The sequence below is a fragment of the Zingiber officinale genome, chromosome 5B, assembly GCF_018446385.1.
Source record: "Zingiber officinale cultivar Zhangliang chromosome 5B, Zo_v1.1, whole genome shotgun sequence".
Lineage (NCBI taxonomy): Eukaryota > Viridiplantae > Streptophyta > Magnoliopsida > Zingiberales > Zingiberaceae > Zingiber > Zingiber officinale.
The window spans coordinates 43,705,997-43,722,055 of NC_055995.1; the positions used below are offsets into that span (position 1 = coordinate 43,705,997).

A 16,059-nucleotide genomic window follows, 5' to 3' on the forward strand; every position below is an offset into this window, starting at 1 on the left:
GGCATATGGATTTTGGTTATTGTACTTACTTGTATTGGTGCCAAATAAACTAAGTATAATAATGTCCTTGAGTAAACGGTTCTCACCTATATCAATCGGTTAGTTGAACCGATAGTGAGATGATATAGGGAACACTACTCTTAATCATTCCTAGTCGAGTATTAACATTCAGGGACAATGTTAATGCAATAAGACTAGCATGTAGGTCAACTCGATGACTTGATCTCACAAGTCATGGATATAGAGATATCAAGTTGACACATGGGTATACATTAGAGAATGTATACTGAATGACCCGCCATGAGAAAGTATCATGGATCGTTATATGAGTGTCATATACTTTCCCATGTGTCTATTAGTATGACTACTAATCCTTAGACCTGAAGTCACCATAGATCCCTACATAAGGAGTTATGTACTTTGGTTTCGTCAAACGTCACCCGTAACTGGGTGGACTATAAAGGCGATTACTGGGTATATAACAAATTATGCAGAGGGATGTGAGTGATGTAGATGGGATCTATCCCTCCTATATGACGGGAGAGACATCGGTATTCTTGATAGAGTAAGACCACGAAGTGCATGGCCATGCCCAAATGAGTCAATATAGGATATTGAGCTCATTTGATTTAGTGAGTCTACTTGGAGTTCAAGATTTAGATTGGTCAGAGGATGACACGGTCTATGCCTCACATTGACCAATCTAGATGTCTAGGATAGAAGGACACTTGTCATATATTGTGAGGAGTCACAATTAGTAGTCACAAGGTGATGTTGGATCTCAACATTCTTGTAACTTGGGTAGTAATGATGTGTTGCTAGATACCGCTCATTACTTATACTCCTAAATGAGTTTAGGGCATTGCCAACGTTACAAGAACCTATAGGGTCACACACTAAGGACAATTAGATGGAGATTAGGTTCATATGATGAGCCAAGAGGATTAAATTCATTTGAAGAATCAAATTGGATTAAGAGTAATCCTAATTGGGCTAACTTGAGTTGGACTCAAGTGGATTCATGTATTCAACGAGTCTAATTTAGATTATGACTCATTAAATCAACTTAATTTAATGAATTAGATTCATTATATTAAGTTGGCTTCAATCAAATGATTAGATTAGATCAACCATGGAAGAGATTTGGTCAAGTTTGACTTGACTTGAGAGGAAGATAAAAAGTCAAGTATGACTTGACTTTATGCCACCTCATTGGTGAGTTGACATTGATGTGGACCAATGATGTTATTCTACATCATCATGGGTGCCACCTCATGGAAGTTACAAAGCCATTTTCTTTAATAGCTTCACATTAATTGCACTTAATGCAATTTTTGGGAGTTACACTTTGAAAGTGGCCGGCCACTTTTGAATGGGAATGGTATTGATTTTCCTCATTCAAGTGCATTATTCCTTCTTCTTCCTCTTGGAGCTCTCTCCCTCTCCTTCTCCTCCTCAACTTGGCCGAACCACACATAGGTGCTAGCACACCTCTTTGTGTGTTTTTCTCCACCTACGAGTCCGTGTGAATACTTCTAGAGGAGTATCTATCTTGATACTCTTGAGATCCGGCATTTTTAACGAGCGGGATACGCAAAGGGCACGGACCGAAGGTATAACTCTTTTCATGTAGATCTAGGAGTAGATCTAAGTAGAAACTCGTACTCATAATTTTGTTTTGAAATCTTTTCTTCGCACGAGATCCGTTGGCTAGGGGGTTTCGGGGTTTCCGCGACGCGAAAAAGCGGTTTTCGAGGCCCGAAAAACCCAACATCATGTCATCATCTATGTCATGCATACTATGTGCCATGCCATCATTTATGCCATGCGTATAATGTCATGTAGATAGAATATTTGCATGATGTAGATGAGACCAAATCTCTTACATAATTTTAAAACTTGCACCTTCTGTTAATATGATAATAATCAGAGTTTAAGTTCTTGTTTGAGTTATTGGCCAAAGTCAATCTTTACTTAAAATTAAATATGTTCAAACTATGGAGATGCAATCTCATGATTAATCGGCTGGTTTTAAACTTGAAGAGTTGATTTGTTGTACCAAAACCATGATCAATGTGGGTAGAGGTGAAGTTGGGTGATATCCATTTGATGCATACTTGTTAATGTGTTAACAATCCGATATTTATGTGAAAATCAATTAGTTGCTAACATAATGTGATAGTTGCATATAAGCGATATGCAATCGGTAAACATGTTACCTACCACTATAGCTAAGAAAGGCTTGTTGGCCAAAGTCAAGGTTGTTCTTATCTATGGTTGATATCAACCCACTTGGAGAAAACCTACCATCTCCCGAATTCAAAATAAGGGTATTTGAATTTGATAAATAAGCGGGCTCTTATTAGATGTAAATTGTTTACATAAATAAAATCATATTTCTAATACATTCTCATTTTTGTATTATTAGGTTAATAATTTAATTATGACTTCTATTAATCTGCATTCAATTTTGGACTTGAACAAACTGAATGGGTCGAACTTCTTAGACTGGTTTCGAAGTTTGAGAATTATTCTTAAAGTTGAGAAGCTAGCTTATGTCCTTGATGAGTCTCTTCCCACAAGTCTTGATGTTGATGCAACTGCGGATCAATTGTTGGCCTATCAGAAATATAAGAGTGATCTTATACTCAAAAGTGGTATCATGCTAGCCGCTATGACTCTTGAACTACAGAAACAACATGAGCATTTGGATTCTTATGATATTGTCTATCATCTTCATGAGTTATTTGATGAGCAAGCTAGATCTAAAAGGTTCGAGGTCTCCAAGCTACCCTTTTACTCAAAGATGCAGGAGGGTTCGTCTGTAGTAAAATTTGCATTAAAGATGAATGGCTACATAGAGCATTTAGCATCACTCGATTTTGCTATAGATCATGAGTTAAGTATTGACTTAATTCTACATAGTTTGCCGAAAAGTCATTCACAATTTATAATGAACTATCAGATGAACAATTTGGAATTGACCATCCCCGAGATGGTTAATATGCTCAAGACTGTGGAGCCTTCTGCTAAAGGTGAACAAAAACTATGATGTTAGTAGACTTCTCCAACAATGGTTCTAAGAGGAAGCCAAAATATTAGGCTAAGGAGAAGAGCAAAAAGGCCAAGATAGTAGAACCAACACAAAATGGCCTATGCCATCATTGTGGTAAGATCGGACATTGGCAAAGAAATTGTAAGATTTATCTTAAGTCCTTGAAGATGAATAAGGCATCCGATGCCCCATCCTCTTCAGGTATTTTTGTTATTAATTGTCACGCTATTTCCTTAGACACTTGGATATTGGATATTGGGTGTAGCTCATATATATGTAATGGCATACAAGAGCTAAAGAATAACAAAAGACTCGTTAAGGGAGAATCAAATCTGTGAGTTAGGAATGGAGCAAAGGTTGCTGCAGTCACCATCGAAACATACTTGTTAAAGCTTCCTAGTGGACTTGTCTTAGAATTGGATAATTATTATTTTGTTCATACATTAATAAAGAATATTGTTTCTATTTCTTTCTTAAATAAAAAAGGTTTCCATTTGACTTTTAGTAATAATTGTTGTTATATAACTTTGAATGTCATTCTTTATAGTGCTAGAACTTTATGCAATGATATCTATGCGTTAGATATATCTGGTGACATATTCAATATTGAAACAAGCAATAAACACGCTCAAATAGATAATCAATTAACCTCTTACTCATGACATTGTTGCCTTGGCCATATAAGAAAGAAATACATGTCCAAATTACAAAAGATTATAGTTCTCAAATCATTTGAATTAGATACATTTGACATATACGATTCATGTTTAAAAGGAAATATGACAAAGTTACCTTTTCTGGAAAGGGTGAACGAGTTGATGAGTTACTTAGGCTCATACATATCGATATAATGTGGACCAATGTCAACTGACACACTAGGAGGTTATAACTACTTCATTACTTTCATTGATGCCCACGCTCCTTATGGGTATGTGCATCTAATGAAACATAAGTCTAAAGCCTTTGAAAAGTTTAGAGAATTCAAAAATAAAGTAGAGAAACAACTTCATAAAGTATTAAGATACTTTGATCCGATCGAGTTGGTGAGTATTTAAGCCAAGAGTTTCAAGATTATCTAAGGAGCAATGGTATATTGTCTCAATGGACTCCACCTTATACACCACAATATAATGGTGTAACATAAACACGTAATCAAATCCTGTTGGACATGGTTAGGTCGATGATGGATCGTACAAACCTTCCCAACACCTTTTGGGGTTATGTACTCATGATAGTTGTTTACTTGCTAAATAGAGTCCCGACGAAGGTAATCTCAACTACTCCATTTGAGGTATGGACTAGTAAGAAACCTCTCATATCTTATTTGAAGATATGGGGATATCCTGCTTATGTGAAGATGATTGTATCAGACAAGTTAGATGTTAAGTCTGATAAGTATTTATTTATTGGATAACCTAAGGAAATTAAGAGTTGCTAATTTTATCACCCCTTGGAATAAAAGGTGTTTATTTCAAGGCATGCTGCATTCCTAGAGTTTTTCTTTCAAGAAACAAGTGGAAGTATAATTGAACTTGATGAAATTCAAGACACTCCAATAAACACTAATGACAATCGATGTCACAATCTCCTCGTAGATTAGGTAGGACACATAATATTCCTGAGAGATATGGATCTCTTGTAAGAGAATCGAATGACATGCTCCTTATTGAGGATGAAGAATCTACTAATTACGACAAAGTTTTGAATAGTTCAAAGAAGGACAAGTGTCTTACAGCCATGAAGTCAAAAATGAATTTCATGTACGAAAACTAAGTTTGGAATTTGGTTGATCCACCTGAAGGAATTATGCCTATAGGGTGCAAGTGGATTTTCAAGAAGAAAATTGATATGGATGGTAATGTAATTACCTACAAGGCAAGGTTGGTAGCGAAAGGCTATCGTCAAAGGTAAGATATTGACTATGATGAAACCTTCTCACTTATAGCCATTCTTAAATCTATTTGGATACTCCTGGCCATATCAGCTTATCATGATTATGATATATGGTAAATAGATGTGAAAACAACTTTCCTTAATGGAAACTTGCTTGAGGACGCGTATATGACACAACCCAAAGGTTTTATATATGTTAACAAGAATAAAGTATGCCAACTTTAACGGTCCATTTATGGACTAAAGTAAGCATCTAGGAATTGGAATATCTGTTTTGATGAGGCGATCAAAGAGTTTGATTTTTCACAAAATCCAGTCAAACCTTGTGTGTATCAAAAGGTTAGTGGGAGTGTGGTCATATTCCTAATATTATATATTGATGATATATTACTTATAAGAAATGATGTGCCAGTTTTACAGTCAGTGAAAGTTTAGTTGTCCATGATATTCTCCATGAATGACATGGGAGAAGCAGCTTACATCCTAGGGATGAAGATCTATAGAGATAGGTTGAAAAAGTTGTTTGGTCTTTCACAGTCGATATATATAGACAGAGTGCTAAAATAATTTAGCATGTCTAAATTCAAGAAATGTTTCATACCTTTGAGTCATGGAATTCACCTTTCGAAATCTATGTGCCCACGTATAAAAGATGAGAGGATTTACATGAATAAGATACCTTATGTGTTGACACAATCAACCTCTAGGGTTTTGATGTTTGACATTGTACCTAAGTCTGATCAGTTTGACCAAGAGTTGATCCAAATAGGACTTGATGCTTGGAAGAGAGAAGTCTTAACCAGAGATTAGGCAAAGGGAAGCCCTAGTGAGTGAAGTTAGGCCCTAGTGAATCTAGGTAGTGGAAGTCCTGGTGAGTGAAGTCAGGCCCTAGAGAGTGAAGCTAAGTAGTGGAAGTCCTGATGAGTGAAGCTAGGTGGTGGAAGTCCTAGTGAGTGAAGTCATACCCTAGTGAGTGAAGTCATACCCTAGTGAGTGAAGCCAGGTGGTGGAAGCCCTGGTGAGTGAAGCCAAGCCCTAGTGAGTGAAGTTACGTGATGGAAGTCGTGGTGAGTGAAGTTAGGAAAGGGAAGTCCTAGTGAGTGAAGTTGGGCATCCCTAGGGGGAGGTAACCCTAGGTAATATGTGATCGATTGGTTTCCGGTTGACCGCGTGCGATCGACCGGACCAACGAATTATTAATAATGCTAACACTATTTTTTTCTTACCATTTTTATATCCATTGTGCTAACTCAATGTTGCAGGTAAGTCTTAGCAGATCAGCTTAGTTAGATACTAAGCAAGGCTAGAGAAAGTCCAAACAGGTCTAAAGGACCAGATGTTTGGCAGCTAAGTAAAGGTAAGTCACTAAAGGAGAGTGACTCGGTGAGAACGTGTTCCTCGTTGAGGGAACTGTAGTCGTTGATCCAACTTAGGTCCATTTGGGAAGCCTAAGTTGAGATCTTAACTAGATCCTGGTCTCAAGAAGAAAGGATCTAATTACTACTCTATATGTTATGTTATGCTAACTCTGTTTTACAAGGTAGATATAATCTTTGATTACCAAGACTAACCTTTTATTATAGGGGGAAGCTGCTAAAGAAAAGGGGTCCGAGCGCCCGAAAGGAGTCCAGGTTCCTGGAAGGAGTTCGAGCGCCGACACCAAGTTCACCCAGGCGGGCCGCAGATGCTCAGGCGGTCTGGGTGCACGGAGTCGGTCCAAGCTGTTAGTATTATCCCTAATACCAATTATAAGATGATTATAAAGGGCTATTTTTGTATCATATTTCATTATTAATAATGCAAAATTTGGTTATTATATTTACTTCAATTCAGTACTGAATGAATAAGTATAATAATGCCCTAGAGTAGGAGGTTCTAATCTACAACATATCAATTGGTTGAATTAATAGTGAGATATTGTAGATATACATAGAACACTACTCTTAACTATTCCTAGTCAAACATTAATATACAAGGATAATATTAATGTGTTGAGACTAACATGTAGGACAACGGATGACTTAATTTCACAAGTAATGGATATGAGATATCAGGTTGACACATGAGTATATATTAGAGAATATATACTGAATGACCCTCCATGAGAATGTTTCATAGATCGTTATATGAGTGCCATAAACATTCTCATGTGACTATTAGTATGAATAGTCCTTAAACCTGAAGTCACTATGGTTCCCTACATAAGGAGTTGTATACTTTGGTATCGACAAACATCACCCGTAATAGGGTGGACCATAAAGTCGATCATTGGGTATGCAATAAATATGCGGAGGGATGTGAGTGATGTAGATGGGATCTATCCCTTCCATATGACTGAAGTGATATCTATGGACCCCTTGATTAGTAGGCCACAAGAATGCATGGTCATGCTTAAATGAGTCAATATGCGATATTGAGCTTATTTAATTGAGTGTGTCTACTTAGAGATCAATAAACATAATGATTGATAAGAGGATGACACGGTCTATGCCTCATTGATCAATCTAGATATCGAGGATAGAAGGATTGAGTCATACAAGATAATAGCCACGGAAAGGTTAAGTCGAATCTCGACATTCTCATCACTTGGATAGCAATGATACCTTGCTAGATGCCACTCATTGCTTATGTATTTAAATGTTGATTTAGATACATTGCCAACATTTCGAAAACCTATTGGGTCACACACAAAGAACAAGTTAATGGAAATAGATTTATATGATGAATCATTGGATTTGGATTAAATCTAATTCAAATTTGACTCATTGAGTTAGACTTATTTGAATCCAACTATTGGATTGAGTTCAATTTAAATTAGACTCATTAAGTCAATTAGATTGATGATTAATGAGTTGGACTCATTAAGTGATTTCATGAATTTAAATTCATGAAGAAAGAGGAGTGAGCAATTTGAATTGCTCATGCATTGCAAGCATTAGATGCATTGGATTCATTGGATGAATAGTAAATCATTTGAATTGCTCATGCATATGATGCATTGGATTCATTGGATGAAGACAAATATTAATGTCAATTAAGGCAATTGACATTAAGGCATGAAGCAATTTCATGAATCTATAAAAGGGGGGGGGGGGTTTGGATTCATTTTGATGATGAGTTTTTGGTGTTCTTGCTCTTCTTCCTCCTCTCTTCACTTGGCCGAAACTTCCAAGAATGGTTGCTAGCACAACCTTTGATTGTTTCATTCTCCACTTTGTGAGTTTGTGAGACAAACGAGACTTGTTTGTATGGATACCATAGAGGCGCGACCACTTGATCACGCTAAGATCTGCATAGAAAGAAACGTTGCTATTGGGATTGCGAAGGGCACACAACAAAGGTATAACTCCTTTTTTATGTAGAAACTTAGTACTTAGTATATGGTTTCCTTTCGCATGGATCTTCTGGAAAGGAATTAGATATTTTCTTCTACGCTTTCGCGTGTTTAGCGCCCTAGTTCCTTACAGTGGTATCAAAGCCGATTGCGATGACATATACTAAGTAGTTAGAATTTCATATGTGATATAGAAATTGCATGATATGTTTATTATGATTTGCATGATTATGAGCAAGTTTCAGCCAAGTGGGTTTTAGTGAGACCATCATGGCGTTGCGGCTCATAATTAGTTGGTTAAATCATAGTAAATTTTTGTCATAATAGATTGAGAATGTTATATGATATGGTGTATGGTTATGGCCCTTAAACCCCAATGTGATTGAATGTGTGTGTTGTAATTCAAAATACGGCCTGTGTGTTGTGCCTCTCCTCTTTCATTCTAGTTGTAAATTTAGACTACACTCGAATGTAACTTGAGTTTTCTTTAGATTTTGTAATGTACAAATTAGAGAAGAATAAGTCTACTTGATGACGGTGAAAAGGGAAAAGGACAACAACACACGATGACCAAGGAAGCACTTGGAAGAGATGCTTTTGCCTAGGTTGACTTTTTGATCTTCTCATTAGCTTGAGAGGATCATAGAAAATGGGGTTATAATCATGTCACAATTTCTTTTATGCATATATGTGATGTATGCCATGATATACTATGATTTTATGTTATGCATGTGTAGTTTAATCATGATTAGGTCTTTTAAATATGCCTACCAAAGTTTGGTACTCACTTCTAGCTCGATCAATTGTAGTCAAGTTTTGCCAAAGCAAAGTGACTCGATTTATCTTGCTAAAGTGCGACAGGACAATTGTGATGCCCGACTACTAAAACTTTGGGTGTGACTTAATTAAGTTGAGAACTTGAGGCATATCTCATACGATGAAATTCAAAATTATACTAGTCTTGGGTGATTAGCCAAAGCTAACTCAAGATGAGTTATAATGTAAATTTCATAAGATGGGCAAATAAACAAATAGTCTTATTCACACAATGATACAAGAGTTACATATGATGTAATTAGTAAATATTACCTACCTAAGTTATACTAAGTCTTGGGTGATTAACCAAAGCTAACTCAAGATGCGGTATAATATGGATCTTGTCCCACATGAATATTATCGCGATTGGATTTGGAGCCAGTAGTGTGGGTAAAACCACATCCATGACTTGCTCCTACCTAAGCGTTACAAATTAGTGGGAGAATCATTTAATTAAAGGCCTACTTAAATGATCAAAATATTATACTTATTTCTATATTTTATTATTATAGATCACCATGTCATCAAATACGTCAAATACTCTCTCTCTGTGATATGTCCTTGATAAGGACAAGCTCAATGGAGCTAACTTCCTAGACTGGTACAAAAACTTGAGAAAAGTTCTCAAGCAAGAAAGAAAATTATACGTCCTAGAGCAGCCCATTCCATAAGCACCCCCACTGCTACCACTAGAGCTGATAAGGATGCTTCACTACAAGAAAAATGTCATTTAACAACACTCAAACGACAACGGTTTTATACCAAACCGTTGTCTTTTTGCCTTTTAACAACGATTTTAACAAAAACTATTGTCTTTTAGTAATTTTTTTGACCTATGACAACGATTTTTAAAAACTGTTGTCTATTTATATTTTTTTGGGGATACGACAATGGTTTTTAAAGGGTACGACAACAGTTTTTTTAAAACTGTTGTCTATGTGCGCTTTCTTGGAATTACGACAACGATTTTAAAAACCGTTGTCTATTAAATGTTGTTGAATGCGATTGTTTTTTCTTTCGCCACTTTTTCTCCTTCGTCATTTTTCTGTCAGTGTTGTTTACGCCTTGTTTTTTTTTCTGTCTCTTTCCCAAAACCCTACTCTTCGCCGCCTCCTCCTCACCGCCCTCTTCGCCGCCTCCCTCCTCACCACCCTCTTCACCGCCTACTTCGCCGCCTCCCTCCTCACCGCCCTCTTCGCTGCCTCCTTCCTCGCCGCCCTGTTCGTCGCCTCAACTTTCGGCCTCGCCACCTCCTCCTCGCGGCCTCTACTTTCATCTTCACCGCCTCCTCCTCGTCGCCTCGACTTTCAGCCATCTTTGTTGCCTCCTTCTCACCAGCGCCTCCTCCTCGCCACCTCGACTTTCATCCATCTTCGCTGCCTCCTCACTAGTGCCTCCTCACTTCTGCCGCTGGAATCATCGACACAAAATGACATGATGGATAAAGGTACGACAAACTATTTCCTTTATCTGCAACAACGACATAGACAAAAGTGTTGTTTTTGTTGCTCAAGCAAGGAACAAGCTGATACAAACTCTGGGCCTCGATTCTTCTCCTACAACTCATGAAACTTGCCCACCAACCATTTTGGTAATGGTCGAAGCTAGAGCTTGAAAGATCGGAGGGTGACAAAGATTGGGAAGGGAGGCCACAGCTTCCGCTCGCAAACTTCGGATCCACCAAGCAGATCGTGCCGCTTTTGTAAGATAGCTGAGTGATCAAGTAGTGTGTGGAGCCGATGGAGATGGTGGCTTTGTCGCTGTCGCAGGTGAGCTCGTACATCCGATCCCCGCACTGAGGCGGATCAGTTGTTCGACGAAATGGGTGGCTGATGTCATGGAACAGACCGCAAGAGAAGGGAGCACAAACTTCTTGGCTCCACTGTTGCTGCTGCTGCCCCGTAGCTGTAACAGCAGCCTGGGACAGGAGGAGGAAGAGTAGCGGCAGAAGCATAAGTATGGCCTCCTCCACGCTTCCTATCTCCCAATCCCAAGCTTTCTGTGCTCGAGCACGCCTCATCCCTGCCTCCCTTTCTGGTCCGGTTCATTTCGCCCTCCCTCACCGTCACCGGAGAGACGCCTCCTACCGGAAGCCCCTGCGCACCATGGTCGTCACGGCGACCACCGCAGAGATGCCGAAGAAGCGGCAGGCCTCCCGGGACCGCTCGTTCGTTGACGAGATGTGGACCGTTGCTATGAGGCTGCACACCAAGGATCAGGCGAAGGAAGGCGAGAAGGAGTCTAAATCGCCGCCCGTAGCTAAGTGGGAACCGTCCATCGAGGGCTACCTCCGTTTTCTAGTCGACAGCAAGATCGTTTATGATACCCTCGAAACGATCATCCAGAAGGCCGCCTATCCCTGGTGTAAGTTTTGGTTTCCATCTTTGATGAAGTCCTTAGTTGTCTCTACTTGTTAACCTTTTTACGTTTAATCGAGGACAGAAAGAACAAACTCTGATAAGCGATTTATTCAATTGGGAAATCAGACAAATTTAGCTTTTGAGATATAATAATTGAACATTATCAGCTAAAGTTTTCGTTGACCGTTCAAAGCTGTTATATTTACTGCTACGTAGATTTTGCTTCAAGTATACAAGTCATCATTTTTATAAATCCTTTGGCTCAACAAGAAAGGTTCAGCTACACTTCTACATAGGATAAAGTTTGTATGTATCAGTTGAATTTTCTTTTATTAATTCAGTCGTATGGACTGTCAAAAAAATCCATCCCAATCCAAACCAAATGAAGGCAGTGGGTGACCTCTTGTGGTTGCGTCTCCTGCAAATTATATTATGTTAAAATTTAGTAGTTGATGGATGCTACAAGTAATTGCAAAATAAGGATAGGAAATTGGAATAAAACAGGGCATTTGTTGCTTTCTAACTGATAGTCTGGTTTTGTTAGTTTCTATCAGTAACACGCTTGTGCTTGCATGGTAGCTGCTTTTTGGATCTAATGATGAAATAATAAGATAAACTACTATCTATGATATTTTAAATAAAATTTGATTTTATTTATAGGAACAGGCAAATTGTGGAAATTTACTAGTGTTATGTATTTGGAACATAGTTCAGTATATACATAACCATTGTATTGTAGATGCTGAGTTCAGGAGTACTGGCTTGGAAAGGTCTGAAAAATTAGCTAAAGATCTAAAATGGTTCAAGGACCAAGGGCATACCATTCCCGAGCCTTCTTCTCCTGGTGTTTCTTATTCCCAGTATCTCGACGAGCTATCTCAAAAGGATCCTCAAGCTTTCATCTGCCACTTTTACAATATATACTTTGCTCATAGTGCTGGTGGGCGAATGATTGGAAAAAAGGTACTTAATTTTTCTCTAAATGTCATTTTCCAGATTGTGACCTCATGAAAAATTGCATCTCTTGTGCAAAAGTTGACTTGCCTTGGTCACTCGATGTTACTAATGCTTGTGACCATTACTTTTATATCTAGCTTTCCTTCATACGTTCTTACATATGGTAGTAAGATGTTTGCTCCCTTCGCCACTTCCATTATCACTTGATACTGTGATTTTTTCATATGACTTTTAAGGCACTGAATCTGTCTACTTAGTCTATCCAGAAAAGGTAATATCATAGAATCAGTTTAGCTCTTACAAGCAACATAATTGTTTCCCTTGGTAAGCATTTCATTCACATTATTACAGTTTTGTCCAGTTTGGAACCAAAATCTCGCAATGAAGAGCATCATGAGAGGAGCATAAAAACTACTTAGAGTTTTAAAATATGTTATTATTGAGGATGTTCAATATTTAAGAAATAGATAGATTCACAGCATGAGCGTTCAAATAGACAGGTTCACAGCAATAGACAACAAAACTTGTTCTTCTCAGGTCAATCTGTTATTTTATCTCCTAGATCTGTAGAAGGGTAGTATGTCTTGGCTAACAACATTCATAATTTGCCATGCCTTTTGTATCTGCTGCAAATCATAGTACGTAACACAATCTCATTTAAATAACCCCTTGACTATGGTTGCATACAACTTATTTGTAGTGGTGTCTGTACTTCACCATCATGCCATCTATGAAATTCATCTACTCTTTTAGATTCATGGCTAGTTACCTAATTGTACAACATTTAGCGTTTTAGACTGAGTAAGTCTCGATTTTCATGAATAGGTTGGGTGGAGCTAATTAGAGTTTTCTAATTAGATTAAGATTAGGTTTTGTTAGGTCTCTAAATCATTTTATGCATTTTTTAACTTACTTTTGGACAGCGAGTTAGTTCTTTTGATGGAATTATACATCTATGATGCTTAATTTGAGATTGTAGCATACTTTTTGACCAAAGAAGTCTAGATCAATGATAGATTGTTCTTCAATCTACTACTCTTTTTAGCATCTTTATCCTGCTATAATGTTATTCTTTAAGATTATGTTGCATTGATTTTTGTTACTCTTTCTGGATTCATTTTTATTTAAGGCATTCTTTCCTTTAATGGTCCCTTTTAGAATTTAATGTATGACTTACTCCTTAGCATCATATGAAGTGTGTGGGAACGTTTGCATTAGATTGTACCTTTAAGAATTAATGCTGCTTGATCATTGGGAAAAATAATGTTTGCATGATTTATAATAGAAGCTTTGTATGCAGTGACATAGAATGAAAATTCTGCTTAATAAGAAATTTAAGAGCCACCATATTGTTTCAAGAGGTTATCATTTATGTTACGTAGATAACGCTTTTTGCACTTCTATTAGATGACTATATCAAATGGTTTTTATGGTTATGTAACATTTATGCAGTGCAATTAGAATCACACGTACATTTTAGTTGCTAATTTGTAATATATATCTTTATTCGAATAGGTGTCTTCAAGAGTATTGGGAAGAATGCCGACAAGCTAAAAAAATGAAGAGACTTTAACAAATGAAGGAGCACTAGGAGCTGCAATCCCTCCTCTTCACCGACATCTAAGTAGAAAATCTTGTGTTATATTGTTCTTTGTACCTTTGTTTTAATAGTTTTATCATTTTGTTGATTGCTTATGAAATTTTGTTGGTTGCTTATGAAATTTCTTCATAATGTTTAGATATTATTTTTGAATGTTAGAAAATTGTATATTAAATTTTATTTTGAAATTTAGTATTTTGAATGATTTATAATATTGGAAAATTGTGTATTAATTTTTTTTATTTTTTTTTCTAAAAAAGACAACGGTTTTTCACCGTTGTCGTAGATAGTTTAAAACTGTTGTTGAAGACCCTGTTATTAAAGGTAGACGCTCAAAGACAACGGTGAAAAACTGGTGTCTTTGAAGGAAAAGACAACGGTTTTTCACCGTTGTAAAACTGTTGTCTTTGCCTTCAAAGACAACGGTTAAAAATTGTTGTCTTTGGGTACCCCTTTTAATAACACGGCCTTTAACAACAGTTTAAAATGGGCTACGACAACGGTGAAAAACCGTTGTTGTTAGGCTTTTTTCTTTTAGTGCTTATAAGAAGCATCGAGATGATGCATTAGATGTATCATGCCTTATGCTCGCTACCATGAACTCTGAGCTTCAGAAGTAACATGAGAACATGGACGCTTATGATATGGTTGAACACCTTAGACAATTATATCAAGGACAAGCAAGGCATGAGAGATTTGAGATCTCTAAGGTTCTATTTCAATGCAGAATGCAAGAAGGAAGTCCCATAAGGCCTTTTATGCTCAAAATGATCGGGTATGTGGAGAATCTACAAAGATTGGGATTTTCACTAGGCCAAGAATTGGCCACTGACCTAATTCTGCAATCATTGCCCGAAAGCTATAATTAATTTGTTATGAACTATAACATAAATGAAATTAACAACCCATTGCCTGAGATGTTGAGCATATTAAGAACTGCTGAACTCAACCTTAAGAAGACAAAGCCTAGCACAATTTTAATGGTACCAAAGGGCAAAGGCAAATGGAAGCTCAAAGGTAAGGGTAATACCCAAGCCAAAGGCAAGGGAAAAGCTCATGCATTGAAACCGAAAGGTGGGGTGGCTAAGGAAGGAACCTACTTCCACTGTGGTGAGACTGGACATTAGAAGAGGAACTGTAAATTATACCTAGTGGAAGCGAAAAGGAAGAGAAGTGAAACTTCTGCCACAGGTATACATGTTATAGAAGTCAATCTATCTATTTTTTCTTTATAGGTATTAGATATCGGATATGCATCTCACATTTGTACTAATGTGCAGGTCTTGAGAAATAGTAGAACATTGACAAAGGGTGAAGTGGACCTACGAGTAGGCAATGACGCAAGAGTTGCTGCTATAGCTATAGGAACATATTCCTTATCTTTGTCCACTGGACTTTTGTTAGAACTTGAAGAGTGCTATTATATGCCTGCCTTAATTAAGAACATCATATCTGTTTCTTATTTGGACAAGAAAGGATTCTTATTTATAATAAAGGACAAATGTTGTTCTGTTTATTTCAATGAAATGTTCTATTGTAATGCACATCTTGTGAATGGACTCTATGTTTTAGACTTTGACAACCCAATCTATAACATAAATACCAAATGATTCAAGTCTGATGATTTGAACCAAACATATCCCTTGCATTATCGCTTGGGTCACATAAATGAGAGTTGCATATCCCAACTCCATAAGGATGAATTTTTAGACTCATTTGATTTTGAATCATATGAGATATGTGAATCTTATTTTCAAGGCAAGATGACAAAGACTCCATTTAGTGGACATAGCGAAAGAGCTAATGACTTGTTAGGACTCATACATACTGATGTATGTGGCCCTTTCAGAATAGCAGTTTGAGGAGGTTACCATTACTTCATTACTTTTACTGATGATTTCAGTAGATATGGCTATGTGTATCTAATACGACATAAGCCAGAATCCTTTGAAAAGTTCAAAGAATTCAAGAATGAAGTATAAAATCTACTTGATAAGAGTATTAAGATGCTTTGATCAGATCGAGGTGGGGAAGACCTTAGCCA

At 37.2% G+C, this 16,059-nt stretch overlaps 1 protein-coding gene across 1 annotated transcript; it reads left to right on the plus strand.

Moving 5' to 3' along the window:
- Positions 1 to 11,027: 11,027 nt before the first annotated feature.
- On the plus strand, positions 11,028 to 12,672 carry LOC121986619 (heme oxygenase 1, chloroplastic-like). Its single transcript, XM_042540574.1, has 3 exons — positions 11,028 to 11,462; positions 12,198 to 12,421; positions 12,652 to 12,672. Exons 1-3 carry the CDS (start codon positions 11,057 to 11,059, stop codon positions 12,670 to 12,672), a joined length of 651 nt encoding a protein of 216 aa, XP_042396508.1. The 5' UTR covers positions 11,028 to 11,056.
- Positions 12,673 to 16,059: the final 3,387 nt, after the last annotated feature.